At 44.1% G+C, this 19048-nt stretch overlaps 1 protein-coding gene across 3 annotated transcripts in view; it reads right to left on the bottom strand.

The window, feature by feature from the left end:
* The window catches only part of LOC135366192 (testicular acid phosphatase homolog), a 55552-nt gene that overhangs the window by 2914 nt on the left and 33590 nt on the right, over positions 1-19048 (bottom strand). For 2 of the 3 annotated variants that reach the window (XM_064598859.1, XM_064598875.1), the window contains exons 2-3: positions 5903-6396; positions 3534-3830 (exon numbers count right to left, since the gene is read on the bottom strand). In XM_064598859.1, coding sequence (XP_064454929.1) covers positions 3534-3830; positions 5903-6351 — 746 coding nt within the window. In that variant the 5' untranslated portion in view covers positions 6352-6396. Of the gene's footprint in view, positions 1-3533; positions 3831-5902; positions 6397-16222; positions 16280-19048 lie in introns of all 3 variants that reach the window. The other variant, XM_064598867.1, reaches the window with a different exon arrangement.

The following is a 19048-nucleotide window of genomic DNA, read 5'->3' as shown; positions in this document are numbered from 1 at the left end:
GCTTGTTTTTAATTCGCGATCTCTAAAGCTGCATGGACGATCTAAGTAGACGTTCAGATTAATATTCAAGTCGCGTCATTTGTCAGGATATGGCACGACGCATAGCTTACTTGGGTTGTGTACGAGTCTAATATTAACGCAGGATTTACAAAGCTAACAGTATTAATTCGAAATACTTTTGTCGCCACGCCTTATGCTCCTTTTCCTCCGCGTGCGGTGCGAAGGCACCCTTATGAGTGCAGTATTCGCGGAGATCGTCATCAGTGATGCCTTCCTTAATTAAGAGCACATAAAGATTTATTTCCAACGTGAACGTACAGGACAACGAACATATTATCGCCGTTCAATCTCCTGTCTTAACGCCGCCGGTCATAGGCACACGCGGGCTGGCTGGCAGGGAACAGCTCTTCAGGCTTCACCCCGCGAAGCGCACCACGTAGCCCGCCTGTTGCTATGCTGATGGGCAAATTCAGCGCATACTTACGAATCTGCGACGGCTGTGTGAACACGCCCCACGCCATTCAACGGTCTCCCAAGAAGCGCAGGCGAAGGCGGAGCAAAAGCGAATGTGTTAAGCCATACGAAATGGCGAGGAACGCGAGGAACGCGACTCTCAGGTGGGCTCGAAAGGAAAAACCCTGCGTTCGAGACATTCATCCACACTTGTTTCCAAAATGTCGTGTCGTGTGCACATGTTTGTATTTCATTTATTTTAGAAGCAGCTACGCGGGAACCATCCTAAGCCTTCCATTCGGTATTTTACTTCTAAACCGCGTTTTCGTGTAAGCGGCGTTAGATGGTTCCTATCGCAGTTATAAGATTCGATCTTCTTGAGAGAACATCAGGGGGATCATAAAGCAGTGTTAGAATGGGATGTATTTCCCTCCAAACAGTTCATGTCATGCTGACTGGAATTGCTCATCCTAACCCTTCGCCCTGCACAAAGGGCTACAGTGTATCGAAAGCCCTTTAGCCTGTAACAATACGTATGGAGCGTATTGCGTTAATGATCGCATGGACGGAGTGGCACCGGTAGAGCCGTTAGCTCAGGAACAGTCCCTCGCGAAAATATTCGCTGCGCATTTCAGAAAAAGAACAATGACGCACGTCTGTATGGCACCGCAAAGGACAGTTATATGTAGAGGGGTGCTGTAAATGACTGAAGCAAAAGCTTCGGGTCGGGAGGATTTTGCTTCAATCTGATTTCACTGGATCGCTGCACTTTCCATTGTTCCAAAATCAAATGGGCATGTTCGAGATCATTGTTCGACAGTCAAACGTTCCAAATTTTCCCATGCTTCGAATATTTAGACGCATCTGATGAAAGAACTGCATAGACGGCTCTTTCTAACATTGTGCCGTGGAAAAGGCCCTTTCACATTCTACCAAGCGACGCCAACCGATTTGATGTTGGATTAATTGCTGCGGAGGTACGCTGTGTGCTAGTTAGGATTTTCGTGATATTCGTATCGATTTTGGAAGTTTCCACAAAAGGAACTAGTATACGTGACAGTGATATGAGATTGAGTTGAGTTTGAGTTTGAATGTAAAAACCAGGAGAAATTGAAGTCGTCACCTGACGAATTCTGCTACATGAGATTTCTGCTGATTTGAGATTAGAGTGATACATGGTCAAACGGTTTGGGTAAAAAAAAAGAAAGCTGAGAAAACGCTTCAAACTGGCATACAATAAAAGACACAGAAAAAGCTTTGGAGTTTCTTCTTCTCCCTCTCGGGAACACTTCCCTCCACCACACCGTATACACTGTGTTTATTTTTCTTTTTAACAGATTTTTTAATAAAAAAGCTATGAGAACAGCATATGTGTCGTTTTTAGAGTTGAGATCTACAGCCAGGCGGACTACATCTCGAAGATAGTTTGAAATGACAGGATGGTTAACTACCTAACATTTATTAATGTGACTCTTTAATTAGGGGATTTCGCGCAAATGAGAAATTGCAGAATGAGAGACATCCTCGTTGAAAGTACTTCCACGTTTAAAAATCCTGAAACACGCACGTGAGTTAAAATATCCACCCCCAATTTTGATATGCATATGAGCCGGAACCGAAACCGCGACAACCGGGAACACAGGGAGCACACCACTCATTTCACGTCAGAGGTCCACGTGATTTGGAGCGATGGAGATGATCGGAGTAGACGCCGATCTACTGGCCAGATAAACCGCTTTCCGGCCCAGATAAGCCTCCGTCGGCGAAGGTGACGCGCTTTTTCGGTTTCGGGCCATTTGCATATCAAAATTAGGGGATGGATATTTTAACGCACGTGCGTATTTTAGGAATTTTTAAACGTCGAATGGCTTTCAACTAGGATAGTCTCTCATTCTACTATCTCGCTTTTGCCCAAAATTCGCCAATTAGAGAGTTAATTAATGAATTTTAGGTACTTAGTCATCTTGTACACTCTTAGAAATGAACTTCACCGCATAGCACGCTCCTAGCCAACCATCATCTCGAATGATATCGTTATCTGTCCTGATTTGCTGAAAACGGGAGGCGTACGCCATTTTTGTGACAATTATGAACATCACTAGTGTCACAAAAAAGGCGTACGCCTACCGTTTTGAACAAATCAGGGCACATAGCGATATCATTCGAGTTTATTGTTGGCTAGGAGCGTGCTATGCGGTGAAGTTCATTTTTAAGAGTGTATAGTCAGTGACAACTTAAGTCCTACAATGAGGACCACCCACTCATCCGTGGAAGGCTCCTGCGATTGGCTACTAGCCTTTGCACGACGCCCCCGCTTCGCGATGTATAGTGCCGGCTCTCTCTCTCCCCCAGTCCCCACTTGGCCACGCCGCACTACATTCGCGTGCGCGGAGCGATTCTTGTGTGGGGGCGGGGTCAAGTGTATGACTTATGTTGTCACGGACTATAGTTGCATACTTTCTTCGAAATGATATCCGCCTAACCGAATAACTCAACCGCAAAAACGACATCATTCTGTTCTCATAGCTTTTTCGTAAAAAATCTGGAAAGGATAAAAATAAACACCCTGTATACATATACTGAATGTTTTCCAACGAGTTAAGAAATGCGAAATAATTCGCATCTTGTTCGATTTCAAACGAAACGGGAATATGCTGTGTGAGAAGAGAGAAAATCTGCTCATCTGTATAGTCTATCTCTATAGTGTATATGATGGCAATTGATGTTCTGAGGCTGGAACACATAGAAAGGACAAGTGTATACAAAGCTTTCATCATACATACTAAGCTACTTTCATCATATCACTCTAAAAACAGAACTTCACCGCATAGCACGCTGTTCACCAACCATTGCCACGAATGATAGGGTTATCGCTTCTGATTCGAGGAGAGAGGAGGGCGTACGCCTTTTTGTGGCAATTATCATATATCCAAATTGCCACAAAACGGCGTACGCCACCACTTCCCTCAAATCAGAAGCGATAACCCTATCATTCGTGGCAATGGTTGGTGCACAGCGTGCTTTGCAGTGAGGTTCTGTTTTTAGAGTGTATAGTGTATGTTCACAGCCTAGTACTATACCTGATAATTTCTCCTCCCATGTTCCTCGAAAGTGCACTACCAACGGCAACATAAACAGCATGGTTGAACTGTAGAAACTGCTCTTTTCCCTCCTCGAACCAGTCTGGCATCTTGAGGTTGTTCTCCGATTGCACCACCAGGGCGTCCAAAGCGTCCAGCAATTTACGTGGTTCCGAGACATTAATTTTGGCGTTGGCCGAAAGGGTTTGTAGGAGACCGTTTCCAGGTCCTTTGGTTGTCGCAAACTTTGACAGTAGGTCAGCCAACATCTTTCGCAAGAAGTTTGGACAGTAGAATCTAAAATGAAGAATGCGATATTTGTAGCATGCAGTACATTCTCCGACAAGGTTGACGATAACTTTATTTATTCCTTAATAACTCCTACTGCTAATATTTTATTACTGTTACTTTATTACATTCTATCTTGCTACAGATAATAACTAGCATACGCCATAGCACTTAGTGCACACACACACACAGAAAGAGACGATGATGAGATGGGGCTGATGCCGGCCAGCAGGCTGGGCGATGCCCCAGTGCCATTTGTAGATACTGAGAGATGATGATCATGATTCAGGTGATCAAAGCAGGGTGGAGAGGCCTGTTGATGACAGGAGATCCTAAAGGCGACGGAGACCTTGGTGCATATGAACGCTACTAGAACATGGGCCCAGCACCTTGCCTATGGATGGTAAAGGGGCGGTGGTCGACTGCATGCATTCCGTGCTGCAAAATCTCCCGCTCCCGCTGGTGGACAGGGCAGGACTGAGCAGATGCCAATTCGCGCTTCGCATATACATACAATACAAAATTGCGGAGACAAATCGACCAAGTTCAGATTGCGACGGGTCCAAACAATACAATGGGCTTCACCTAACGTGTTAAAAAATCGTAGTAAAAATTGATCTTTCTGAAAATTATAAGGTCACCATTATTTAGCTGGGGGTCATTTTGCCATGACTTGCGAACTCTTTTGTCATTTTAACTCTTTTATCATATTTCTGAATTCCAATTATCATATTTTTGAATTCCAAAATTTGCCAAGTCAGCCTCATTTTTTCTGTTTCTTTTTTCGCAAACAGAAAGTGCATGTCGTATTGCAAAATATATATTCCCTACCAGAACGGTAATAGCTGAAGAAAAAAAAAAGGAAAAATGAAATACGGTGGTTTCGGAGCGCGCAAATGAGGCTTGTGCAGTGACGTCACTTTTGGTCACGTGATTCTGGAAGACATAGTCACGGTACACTGTTAAAACAGAACTTCAACACACAGCACGCTCCTAGCCAACCATCATTCCGAATAATATCATTCTGTGTCCTAATTTGTTCAAAACAGCGGGTCTTGGACAAGATAATCTGTCCCAGAGAGGCGCCTCCTCCCATTTTCAACAAATCAATACACAATATGATATCATTCGGAATGATGGTTGGCTATGGGCGTGATATGTGGTGAAGTTCTGTTTTAACAGTGATAGGAGGTATGCGGTTGCGGTATGCTGTTCAAAATGAACCCATATCGAATGATATCGTTATCTGCCCTGATTTGTTAAAAACGGGAGGCGTACGCCTTTTTTGTGACAATCATGAACAGCATAAGTGTCACAAAAAAGGCGTACGCCTCCCGTTTTCAACAAATCAGGACAGATAACGATATAATTTGAGATGATGGTTGGCTAAGAGCGTGCTATGCGGTGAAGTTTATTTTTAAGAGTGTACAAGGGGACATTATAAAAACACACGCTGCTGCCTCATATTGCCCGCAGTATGACGCCTGTGACGCATCCCCATGTTCACCCATGTCACGTGGCTCAAAGGCTCTCAAAGGCTGCGCGTGACGTCATGTGCACGGGCCTCATTGTCGGTCGTGCTGAGATCTTCGAAAGAAGCGATGCGGAGCCCATGGACCTCCGCCTCACATTTCCTTTTGCATGTTTCCGCTGACAACGGCAGCATGGTCACAATACAAGCTACCTGAAACAGGAGTGAGAAGGAACAGGCGGGTCACCATTTTCTTCCGCCGCACCTTACATTAACCTGACGGAGAACAGAGCTCGGCTGACAATCTGCACGTCCCGAAACGACGGTTTTCGTAAGTTTTGTTTCAGCTACTACCATTGTAATAGTGAATGCATTCTGTAATGGAATTGAGGAGGGGGGGATCCGATATGCGCTCTCTGTTACTGGCAAAAGAACTCTGTTTCTGGCAAATTTCTGCAAATTTTTCTCGAGTTAAACTGATAGAAGTGCTAGGAAATCCTACTCCGAGGTAAATAGCGTTGACCCCATAATATTCAGACTAGTAGATATTTGCATATGAAACGCCCTGTATATGTACCGTTTATTACCGTTATTAAGAGGGGTATCTTACGTGTACTTGTCGTGGTCCTTCGGCATCGAAGTTATTGGCACTGGTTGCCAATGGTCACCCTCATGCCACGCCCACTTCCCAGATGCAGGATAAAGTTCATCGAGGAGCAGCGCGGCACTATCGAAGCATCTTGGCGCTGGACTGCTTCTAGCACCCACGTCGCGTGTATCGCTCGTCATAAATTCTCCGAGGCTGTGTCGTAGCCACATGCCGAGGTAGTTCATTCTGTCCCTTCCATCTCTTGTCAGTTCCCCGAAACCGAAAGGCCAGGGATGTTGTGGGTTTGGGTCTCCCGGAAAAGTTCCCAGCGGGGCCCTTTCTCCGTGCCGAAACAATACCGCAAGAAAGTCCCGCTTCGTTGTTCCACACGAAGGTGGCAGGTTGGAGTTAGCGGCTAGCGCGGTCTTCAGGAGTGCTAAAGAGACAATGATACGAAAGCGAAGGGTCATGGCGAATGGACTTCTTCTTCCGTCAATATTGTGCGCTGTATGGTCCTGCAAAAACAGGATACGAAATTTAAAAGTGGGTAACTTGACGAAAGTAGCGAAGTTCGACATGATTATGATGATCATATATCAAATCCAATGTATGTGCACGTAGTTGCCGTGTCAACCGGACAATAGTCGATTCGGTCACAACCCCCTCAACTTACTAACTGTAAAGAAAATAAAGTTTTTGTACACATAACATACAATCTTAGACCCATAATAAATTTGATCGATGTTGCTTCAACAATGAAACAGCAGAAGCACCGAGCACGCTGGATATGCACACAAAAAGAAAGAAAGAGGAAAAAAAAAAAGCGCGCGCGAGAGAGAGAGATGCCGCCACCCATTGTTGCGAGACTAACGCATTCTCTGGCAGTCAATGACCATTGTGAACTGTGTTCGACTTTTCAACCTTTAGATTACGCTTTGACGATGTGTTTCCTTGATCGCCGCAACAAGTCCTGGCTGATGCTATTTACATATTTATAGAACAGGTATGGAACATAGCAGATGCATGTACTGTTTGCGACATGGTTGTCGGAAATCTCCAGTCCATGGCTGAACGGTCCCCTATTGGCGGTGTCGCGCACGAGCAGGTGGGTCAAGCTGCCGCTAAACCCGCGTCAAACAGCGGAGGCTGCCATCTTGTGGAACGCAGTTGCCAGACCCGGAAACTTCAAGTTCGCTGTTTACGGCGGCATGATTCTCTGTCTTTATATTATTTGTTATGAGGAGTCTAAATAAAGGACGTGTTTGGGAAATGTTCAAATAAACGTGTATAAATGAGAAATGAATAATTTTGTTTGTCATTGCTGTATTTAGCTTCTGTCTGCGCACACTTTCATGCTCGCATCGTCACTCGCAACCGTAGGCAAGTTTCGGTTTACCAACTGCGGGTGTCGCGTCAGCCTGGCGCGCCGACAGTCATAATTGTAAGTAAGGTCGCCAAGGTCGCGTTGGTTATTGCGGGTTATAAATGGAGAGAACCAAAAGGATTGTGCATTTGTTTTCGACTGACCACCGAGTCATAATGCCCAACTCATGCGTCGTCGAGAAATGCAAGCAATTCGCGTACCGGGGATCTGCAGTGTCTTTTCACAAGTAAGTGAAAGTTTCTTACTGTGCTGTGTTACTCGGAATATTTAATGCCGCACATTAGTGATACGAAACATGGAAGATTAATCTGACTGTCATGCACATATCTCAAACGCATAACAGGAAAATACAAGGTTCCTTCAGGTTGAGCGTGCACAGTAGGCTAATGGTGCCTTTCAAAATTATTATAACTGCATATCCAATATATTCGTGTGGTACCCCTAGCTTTATGGATCAGCGTTGACATGTTCAGTTAACAGCCGGCATCAACACGGGCTGTTTTAGCGGAAGAGTGAACTTTTTTTTTAGAAAAATAAGAAACGGAGTCATGGATATGTAAAAGAGAAAGTAGGTTCGACGGGTCCGATCGGTCGATGGGACCAATCAGACCGTTGGAACCTACTTTCACTTTTACACATTCCCGCACCGCGCACTGCTCGTGAGTACAGCACAAGCTAGTTATGATTTGCTCAAGCTAGAGCAAATAAAAACTAGCAAATTTGCTCTAGCTAGCTAGCTATAGCTAGGCTTCCTAGGAAACTGAAAGCTTCAGGTAACGACACGAAAAAACAGTTGCGAACCGCCGAATATGCAGTCGTTCAGAGAGTTTTACTATACTGATAGGCGCTTTTTTTGAAGCAGGTGACCATTGATCCGGTTCCATTTGATAACTGCCATTATCGTAGTATATATAGTTTTTCGCATATACTAAAACTCTCATGAGAACGAGAGACGAGGAACAAGAAGACAACGCCCGAACTTTCGTAGGAGGAACATTGGTTGAGGAATATCCTGTTGCGTCGTGCTCGTCATGCCTTTTATTGATTCTGGTCGCTCGGTGTCTGCCATTTCGGCCCCTTTCAGTCTGCAATCTTTCTGTCGGGCAGAAGAAAAAATAACACAATTTGTTTAGTCCCTAAAAGTAATTAAACTTTGGTTGTTTTGTATTTATAATTTTTTTTTCTTTGATAGGCGTTAGTGCGTTAGTGTATTGTTGCCATATTAAGTGTACTGATCTGTTAAACTGTAAATGTTTACAAATATCAAGTAACTCCACCCAGAAGAACAGTCGAAATATCGGCGTCCTGAGACTCCCCTAAGATGTTGAGCTATAAGGCTGTTATCCTAACATCAACAGTAACACACTAGCTACCTTAAAAAAAAAAGACAATTGTGCCAGTTATAAAGTTTTGTTAGCAATTCTACATTGCTTTGAAATACATGAAATATTCTTGACTTAGATACACCCCTGCTTTTATAATGTCAAGGACACAGACTCAAAAGAGGTTGCAATTTCCTGATATGCAGTAAACATAACTTTGCTACAATGCTCCACGACAGCACACATTTTATGGTACTAAATTTGTGATGTAGGGCAGCTGGTAGCAGTACATCATAATTGAAAGTAGCCCGCTATAGACAGAGACGATTAGACTTCTCGTACTTCTGTGAGAAGTCTAATCGTCTCTGTACAATGTCTCTGTACAATACACTAACGCCTATTGAAGAAAAAAATTTATAAATCTCGTACTTGCGTGGGACTATATATTGTGTATTATATATATATAGTGTGCGCTAGCTTTAGTTATGATGTGCATTTTATGGTGTAGGAATGTAGCGATTGCTGAACTGCCCCATCCACGTACATACCTACGTCTGCATTTTTATGCCGAATATTTCTTCGTACATTTACGTTGTACCTCTGCCAACGTTATGCCTTGCATGACAAACCCCATTGCATTTCGTTGCAGTAAAAAATACCGTTACTCTGACAGGTTTCCTCAACAGCATACCAAGCAGTATTCACAGTGGGTGCAATGGCTTGAACGCCTACAGGGAAAGCCATACAGCCACCGTGCATACCACCGTCTCTGTTCGCTGCATTTTGAGCCAAGCTGTTACTACACTGGGCACACCAGACGCGAGCTGAAACGTGATGCATGCCCTACCATACCTCGGCCACACACACCAGATACTGAGGTAATACGGGATGTATATCAAATAACCAAGGTTTTGAATGGCCAGCCCTTGGTCACTGGCTTGCTCAATATCTCTTTTCCTTTTCTCATAATGCAGCCTGTGCTGGAGATGGTGAGCCTTGAGAATGTACAGGAGCCACAGTCCTCCAGGAAGGCAAGTGACACAGCTGAAGCAGCCAGCTATGACACCAGTGATACAACTCTGGAAGGATCACATCCACAGGTATTCTTTGTCAGCATTGTCAGAAGTCTATACTAAGTAAAGCTAGTGTTGGTGTGATATCAAATGGTGATATCATAGATGGAAGTCGGCTGTCATGTTCACGTAACCGTCATTTTCATATGTCTTTCAACAAGGCTGGACCAACTGCACCACAAACCAGTTCTGCCGGAGACCCTGCAAGCCGTTTAATCCCTTTAACAAGCTCGACACCAGAGAAAACCCAGCACATGGTAAATGCACTTTTTATAACATTACATCACCTATATATTAAACCAATATATCATTTTTTAAGCTGCCACATGCATCATCACCATCACCATGCACTCCCACCTATATCGAACGAACACCTCCTGCCACAAAATCTCATCTGGTACGTACATGTTCAAGATGCTACGAGGAAGTGGACCCTTAGTGTACGGTATTGACATGCAGGAACATAATTTACAGGGCACTAGAAGTCCAACCACTATGCTAAAGCAAGTGAGACGGCAGCTAAAGACACCAGAGAAGGGAAGAATTGTGCTACAAGAGCATTCTTACACCACTAGGACAACACCACGGACAAAACTTAAGGCTGTGCACCACCACCTAGGGAAAGTAAGACGGAAGCTCTATGCGACAAAGCAGGTTATTAGAAGGAAGGAGAAGAAGATCCAAAGCTTACAGCATCTAATAAGTGAACTAAAACAGAGAAAACTCATCTCAGAGGAGGCAGAACAACGGCTCGAGTCTTTTGGAGAGCTGCCTGATGAAATCTTGAAAGAGTGGAAAAAAAACTACAGAAGGGTTCCATCTGGGAGACGGTACAGTGAGACTTTCAGAAAGTTTGCAACAACACTGCATTTTTATTCTCCGCGGGCATACAAATTTCTGGCAAGCAAGTTTCCCATGCCAACACCAGCAACTGTTAGAAGTTGGTTACAGGTTGTTGATGCCTGGCCAGGCTTCACACAGGAATCACTTCAGTACCTAAGTGACAAGTACAAAGATGCCCCCGAAGAAGAACGACTGTGTTCTATAATGATGGATGGAATGAGCATTCGAAAAAAATGTGAATTCGACCAGAAATCAGGCAGGCTTATTGGATACGTGAACCTTGGACACTTGCAATCTCCACAAGACTGTGACGACGTGCCACTTGCAACAGACTCTTTAGTACTGATGGCTGTGGGTGTGGCATCTCGCTGGAAACTGCCTATTGGTTATTTCCTGAACAATGGATGTTCCGGTGAAGTTCTGCGAGAAATAATCACAGACGCTATTGAAAGCCTAGAAGGTTGCGGCTTGCATGTTGTTGCAGTTGTCTGCGATGGGCTGTCATCAAATGTGACAATGGCAAAGCTCTTTGGCTGCAGGGTTCACCAGCGACAAGCTATGGAGCTTCAAACGTGGTTTCCTCACCCAAAGCGAACAGGAGAACAGATCTTCTTTGTATTTGATGCGGCACACGCACTTAAGCTGTTGAGGAATCTCCTTGGCGACAAGGGCACGTTCTACAGCTGTGAATATGGGGTAAGTGATAACCTTTTTCCTTTCATAACTTGATTGTAAATGGATTCACACCTTTTGCAGGTAGTTGAATGGGACTACATTGTTAAGCTCCACACTCTCCAAGCTGAAGAAGGACTCCGTGCTGCTACCAAACTCACCAGGGCCCATATTCAATATAAAAGCCAAATAATGAAGGTGCGGCTGGCAGCACAGACCTTCAGTGCGTCCGTGGGTCTTGCACTTAAATTTGCCAGAACACTTGGCCTCCCAGCATTTCAAGGCAACGAGGGAACAGAGAAGTTTCTTGAGGATGTCAACGAGTAAGAGTGCCATCCCAAATATTGCGTATTTGATGTTAAGATGCATTTTTATTTTCTTGTAGGGCTTTCGACTTACTAAATTCTCATGTACCAAATGCGAAGGGCTCCAAAGCACCTCTGAGACCGATGCTGTTCAATCAGCAGAAAGAAAAAATGGTAGAAATTTCAAGAAAGCTGATGACACTGAGGCTTCCTTCTGGAAGACTGGCAGTGGAAGATGGCCGCCGAATGTCAGTTATAAGCCTAGCATTCACGCTGAAGAGTGTCGCTGAGCTCGCCGACTACCTTTTCTGTAAAAGCCTGTGCAGGTAACTATGATTTGAAGCTTGAAGAAAAACTATAATGTTTTTACAAAATTAATTCCCCTACTAATATTACACTAGTGATGTAATATTTGAAACCAGGAAATCCAGCAGAAAGCAATAAAGTAGATTGAAGCAAAAGCCTAAGCTTGAAAATCTCCCTAAAATTTTCTAAGTATATATCTGCTGCAAATATTGGCAGATCAGATGAGAGGCTTCAGTTTCAGCTAGTGCAGCAGAAGCATTTTCATCACATTACATCTGAAATTTAGAACCAGTAGCCAGCCTATAGGTGACGAATGCCATACATACCCCATTTCTCATCACGTAATGGTTACTCCCACCCAGGGGCGGATCCAGAGGGGGGGCCCTGGGGGCCCCCTAGACATACCTCTACCCCCCATTCCGGCAGATTTTTCTGCCGCACGGCGAATTTTCCTGCTACATGGCGACCCCCCCCCCGCTTTCTCTCCTTTTTTTAGTGGGCCCCCCCCCCCCCCGAGGATCTTCCCTGGATCCGCCCCTGCTCCCACCAGCCATATAACACTGAACTTGATCACAAGATTCCTATCTATCATACGCAGACACATCTGTACGTACAGATTGAGCCAGGACCACCTGGAAATGTTCTTTGGATGCGTTCGCCAGAGGGGAGGATGGGATAATAACCCTTCTGCACTGCAATTCCGGTATGCCTACAGGGCACTGCTGATACATGCAGATGTCCAGGGCCCCAAAACTGGAAATGTAGCACCAGACCTTGACTCAATTCAGTTGCAACGCCACCAGGGAACACAGAGACAACCACAGCAAAACACCGAAGATGACAGCGAAAGTGACCCTCATCATCAGGTGCTTCATGAGATGGCCTCTTTCATTGACCACGACTATTCCAATATCTCCGGACTGACAGACTTCGGTGACGAGATACTCAAGTACATTGGGGGGAAGCTGGTTACATCTGCAGCAAGACAAATAACCTGTGCCGGATGCATAGATACAATGATTGACAACAGTGAAAACAGCGTGTTTCTTTTTACCAAAGACACTGACAATTTAGCCTATCCCTCCTTGTTTGTAAAAAACCTACTTCGCTCTGGTGAGTGTGCTCTACGACAGTCAGCGCGTGCAGCATTGCAGACACTTGTGACAAGTGCATTTCAGATCTTTGCAGAAAGACAATACTTTGCAAGTGCCCAAGGACACTTTGCCGAGAACCCAGAGCATGTGATTTCATTAGCCAAGGTTCTGCTGAAGGACTTCTTGACATTGCGGCTCAGAGAACGATCACGACTCATGACTGAGCAAGTTCAGGGTCCCTATGTTCGCCACGTCCTGACAAAACAGATTCTGTTTCGAAACCAATAACCAGTGATATACATGAAAGTACTCACCTAGCTATGTGCATACAATTTCTATGCTAATGACAATTTTCACTGTTCTACGTTCATTAAGTCATATATCCAGAGAAGCGTGTATACGCAGAGTGTGAATGTCAGTGTTTTTTACGTTATGAACTTCTGCTAGGAAGTATTTGTTCGTCCTGTGCACTAGTGCAGATTTCTCAGTGGGATGCACCTCTCGACACATGTGATAGCAAGCTCAGGGTTTCTATGTTTGCCATGTCTTCAGGAAGCAGATTCTATTTCGAAGTGTTTGTATCCATAATAGCAATGTTCCCTGTTTTACGTTCTTCAAGTCATATACCCGGAGAAGCGTGTATACGCAGAGTGTGAATGTCAGTGTTTTTTACGTTATGAACTTCTGCTAGGAAGTATTTGTTCGTCCTGTGCACTAGTGCAGATTTCTCAGTGGGATGCACCTCTCGACACATGTGATAGCAAGCTCAGGGTTTTTATGTTTGCCATGTCTTCAGGAAGCAGATTCTATTTCGAAGTGTTTGTATCCATAATAGCAATGTTCCCTGTTTTACGTTCTTCAAGTCATATACCCGGAGAAGCGTGTATACGCAGAGTGTGAATGTCAGTGTTTTTTACGTTATGAACTTCTGCTAGGAAGTATTTGTTCGTCCTGTGCACTAGTGCAGATTTCTCAGTGGGATGCACCTCTCGACACATGTGATAGCAAGCTCAGGGTTTCTATGTTTGCCATGTCTTCAGGAAGCAGATTCTATTTCGAAGTGTTTGTATCCATAATAGCAATGTTCCCTGTTTTACGTTCTTCAAGTCATATACCCGGAGAAGCGTGTATACGCAGAGTGTGAATGTCAGTGTTTTTTACGTTATGAACTTCTGCTAGGAAGTATTTGTTCGTCCTGTGCACTAGTGCAGATTTCTCAGTGGGATGCACCTCTCGACACATGTGATAGCAAGCTCAGGGTTTTTATGTTTGCCATGTCTTCAGGAAGCAGATTCTATTTCGAAGTGTTTGTATCCATAATAGCAATGTTCCCTGTTTTACGTTCTTCAAGTCATATACCCGGAGAAGCGTGTATACGCAGAGTGTGAATGTCAGTGTTTTTTACGTTATGAACTTCTGCTAGGAAGTATTTGTTCGTCCTGTGCACTAGTGCAGATTTCTCAGTGGGATGCACCTCTCGACACATGTGATAGCAAGCTCAGGGTTTTTATGTTTGCCATGTCTTCAGGAAGCAGATTCTATTTCGAAGTGTTTGTATCCATAATAGCAATGTTCCCTGTTTTACGTTCTTCAAGTCATATACCCGGAGAAGCGTGTATACGCAGAGTGTGAATGTCAGTGTTTTTTACGTTATGAACTTCTGCTAGGAAGTATTTGTTCGTCCTGTGCACTAGTGCAGATTTCTCAGTGGGATGCACCTCTCGACACATGTGATAGCAAGCTCAGGGTTTCTATGTTTGCCATGTCTTCAGGAAGCAGATTCTATTTCGAAGTGTTTGTATCCATAATAGCAATGTTCCCTGTTTTACGTTCTTCAAGTCATATACCCGGAGAAGCGTGTATACGCAGAGTGTGAATGTCAGTGTTTTTGACGTTATGAACTTCTGCTAGGAAGTATTTGTTCGTCCTGTGCACTAGTGCAGATTTCTCAGTGGGATGCACCTCTCGACACATGTGATAGCAAGCTCAGGGTTTTTATGTTTGCCATGTCTTCAGGAAGCAGATTCTATTTCGAAGTGTTTGTATCCATAATAGCAATGTTCCCTGTTTTACGTTCTTCAAGTCATATACCTGGAGAAGCGTGTATACGCAGAGTGTGAATGTCAGTGTTGTGAATGCTTTGAACTCGATAAAAGATGGAAGTCACTGAAAAGGTTAGCCAGCTGTAGGACTCGAACCCACATCTTCTGGATTACTGGACCAGGGCTTTACCAATTGAGCTAAGCTAACACGCCTTCTCAGCGACTTCCAGGGTGCATGTGCTAGGAAGTAGTTGTTTATCTTGTGCTATAGCACAGATTTCTCAATCTCTCTTGACACATGTGATAACAACATCAGGGAGCCTATGTTTGCCACGTTCTCACAAAACCAGCTTTTGTGTGAGCTTCTTAAATTTATTTGCCTCCTGGGGGCATTAGATTGTGTATGTGTGCTTAATTGAAATGTGCTTTGGCTCTCTGCTTTTCCATAGCTTTGTTTCAAAATCGACAATCAGTGACGTACAGTTTTACAGAAAAATAGTGACACTCTTTAATGTATATTAAACTACATTGACTTATGGCTTTATATGGAAGTATTTCTGGTGTGTCTACCGTATTTGACATAAACGAAGTTTCTCACCACACTGCACTGGTCTCCGTGTGCTATCACTTCAAAAGAAAGGTATAAGGCGCCCTGCTACTAATGCTGGATACACGGACTTATGACACAGCACACACAGCACAGCACATCTGTAGTAGTGAAGAAATGCTTTATCTAACATATGTTGCACGGGGGGCACAAAACCGTAGTCTTATAATGCAGCCGTCAGGTTATGCCACGCAAGCTCCGCTACACATTTCGGAACCCCCTTTTCTCCTTGTCAGACATCACAAAATTCTACCGCGATCACCAGGCAATACCTTCGTATGCGCGTAGCTGAGATGGGACATCAGAAATGCAGGCTGCTTATTTAAAGTCAATAACACCATTGCTATGTCGTCATCACATTAGAATAAGCCATCGGCTTTCGTGCGCATATTCTATATAATCCACATCATCAGCTCTCTTGCGACATGAACAAAATTTCAGTGGAAAGATGGACTGACGACGCGAGAACAGGCGGCAGCCATATTCACATGCTGGATTGACTACGGATTGGAGTGGATATTTTCAGAATTAGCTCGCTGGCTGCACAGCGTGTGCAGACAATTCCCGCTGAGAGACAAATCTGGGTGGCAGATTTTTCAATGTTGGCAACAACCGTCCCACAAGATGGCGATCCCCGTAGTTTTACGCGGGGAATAGGCTGAAATACATGGCAAGATGGCGACTTTGACCCACCTGCGCACGAGGGAACTATACCAATACGATCTCCAAGAGAAGGCCACGCACCGCCACCTGTCGGGAGAGAGGATCATCGCATACTCGGCGTCAAGGAGACGTAAAAACAATACCACAATTAAATGCAATTTTACGCCGCATGCACTCATCGCCACGATATGCAAGTTCACCCACCAGCCCATCGTGTTTTTCAGACATAGGGGTGAGAGACAAAAGAAACGATAAGCGGTGACACAGGGGTGCTATCAGCGGCAACGGCTAATGTGACACTGAGAGGGGAGCTGAAGGGATGGGGCAAGGCTCCCTCACACAGCGCTTTGCGCGTCTCAGAACGACAATTTTCGAATATTTTTTTTCAGCTGTTGACAGTGGCAACGGTGGACAGTAATAGTAACGCTTTGCATTATAATACTATTATCGTACTACTTTTGAGTATTTGTATTGTGTATTATAATACTAATTTTTTGAATATATTTGTATCTGTATTATAAATACGCAATCGCAATGTCGAAGTATTACATGCATTATAAATAGTACTCTTGAAGGTGTAATACCTACTGAGAGATAGTGAGTCCAACCTACAGAGTGTCATCGGTGGATTTTCTCAATAATTTTCCCGTGTCCCCCTAACAGTGATTTATCCAGATCCACTACACCCCCAAATGTTAGGCGACGCCCCCCTAACTCTTTTACCTCTGCACTCCCTACAAGGGCGATCTTGCTATTTCCCCCATCCAATTTTTCGCAACACCCCCATGCCTGGGATTCTGGATAAACTACTGCCCACAAACCTTTGTATACAAACAAGTCCCATTAAACCAGAAGCTACTCGGGGCCAGAGGTTACTGGAGGCCTCCATGCGTTCCTTCTAGTTCAGCGTCCCTAAGGATGAGTCATCCCATCAACAAGGTAATTGTCGTCTGAAGTGCGTCTAGTCCAGTCACTCTTGTATGCTGCCAGGCACCGGGGAGGGTCACACAATTTTAGACGGCCGATTTTTTATCGCCCAGACGAAATCAAAAGTGTGCCACACTGAAAGCAAGGTGTCAACTGTGCAACCTGCGCACCGTGTGAATGAGCTGGAGCAGCTCATTATTTAAATAAAAATTCAAATGAGTTTCGTGAAAAAACATCACTTCTAAAGCAGGGCGCCGTCGGCATTAAAATGGGTACTACACCTTTTGGGACCTCCAGTGCACACCTTTTAGAGCAAAATGTGCCACCGAAGCGGGTCATTTGTTGCAGTAATTAATTGGTTTCGGTTTACATATTTTTGTCGCGGCTGGTATGAAGTTATGTTTTTTCACGAAACTCATTTGAATTTTTATTTAAATAATGAGCGACTCCAACTCATTAACACGGTGCGCAGGTTGGAGGCGGTATCGGACAGATACTTGTAAAAAAGAAAGTTCTTCGATTGGTGCACCAGTTCGCGAATTATTTAGCCCGGGGATTTAACTGAGAGATCCTGTATATAGGGTGTCCCAGAAAACGTGTCATTGAATTATAATAAAAAAACTACACAACCCAGAGTAGTGCGGTCAACGGCATTTGTTCTTACTGGGTTTTTGCCACCTCCTGATGTGAATGTCATGTAACATAAGGTTAATTATGCAAATTTTTGCGAGCTTAAGTCGGAAATTTGTCAAGTAAAGGTCACTTTTTTACCCCACCAATGTGAAGAGCGTGTCTAATTTACTCAAATTAATGATAATTGGCAAGGATATTCAGAAGCTATCCCATCGCAAAAAATAGCCGAACATCATGCTCTACGGAGCTCCCACAGGATAGCGCACGATGAATTTTTCAGTGCAATCTTTGTCAGTCCGACGAAAGGAGGTTGGAAACCGAGCCCACCCCGGCATCGCAGAAAGCGATAACACAGGCATGGCTTATCACGTCCGACTTTCGCTGGGATAATGTTTTCCCTCTCCCAATTTTAGGAACTGCTAATTTTTCTACTATCACTCTGTGGGCTGGCTTTGGAACCTCCTTTCGTCGGGCTGTGAGCGATTGCGCTCAGAAACTCATCGCGCGTTATGGTCCGGTGCTCCGAAAAGCATGATGTTCGGCTATTTTTTTCGATGGAGTAGCTCATAATATCACTGCCAATTATCGTGAATTTGAGTGAATTCGGCACGCTCTTCATGTTGGTGGGGTAAAAAAATGACCTTTACTTGGCAAGTTTCCGAGTTCAGTTCGCAAATATTTACATAATTAAAATTACGATGCATGACATTCACATCAGGAGGTGGCAAAATCCTAATAAGAACAAATGCCGTTAACCGCATGATTCTAGGTGGCGTAGTGTTTTTATTATAATTCAATGACACGTTTTCTGGGACACCCTGTATGTATGTATGGTATATAATGTGTGTGTGCATGTATGTGTGTACGCATGCAAGCATGCAGTGTAAGCATGTGTGCAACAACTTAATTTTGGTGATGATGATTGGGGTGTTTGATCGCTATGTATGTATGTATGCGTGTCGTATATGTGTAGGTATGGTATACAATGTGTGCGTGCATGTATCCATATATGTGTGTACGCGTGCAGTGTATGCATGTGTGCATGCATGTATGTAAGCAACAACAACTTTATTTTGATAGTAATGATTGGGGTGGATTTCGCAACCAGGAATATCGAGGTCCTCCCGAAAACTTCCGAAGTTTGGAACTGACTGAGGCGTGCACTCTTAGCGAAAAGAAAGGGAAACGGCGAATTATTATTATGGGAGGTGACGGTAGAATTTCTAGCATTTTTTCAGCATTACGAACATTACAGCACAGTCCTGTTGAAAGTTACTGTAAAGAATGACTGTAAAG

The sequence above is a fragment of the Ornithodoros turicata genome, chromosome 1, assembly GCF_037126465.1.
Source record: "Ornithodoros turicata isolate Travis chromosome 1, ASM3712646v1, whole genome shotgun sequence".
NCBI classification, from domain to species: Eukaryota; Metazoa; Arthropoda; class Arachnida; order Ixodida; family Argasidae; genus Ornithodoros; species Ornithodoros turicata.
The sequence above is the reverse complement of the archived record's forward strand: the minus strand, read 5'-3'. Positions and strand labels throughout refer to the sequence as shown.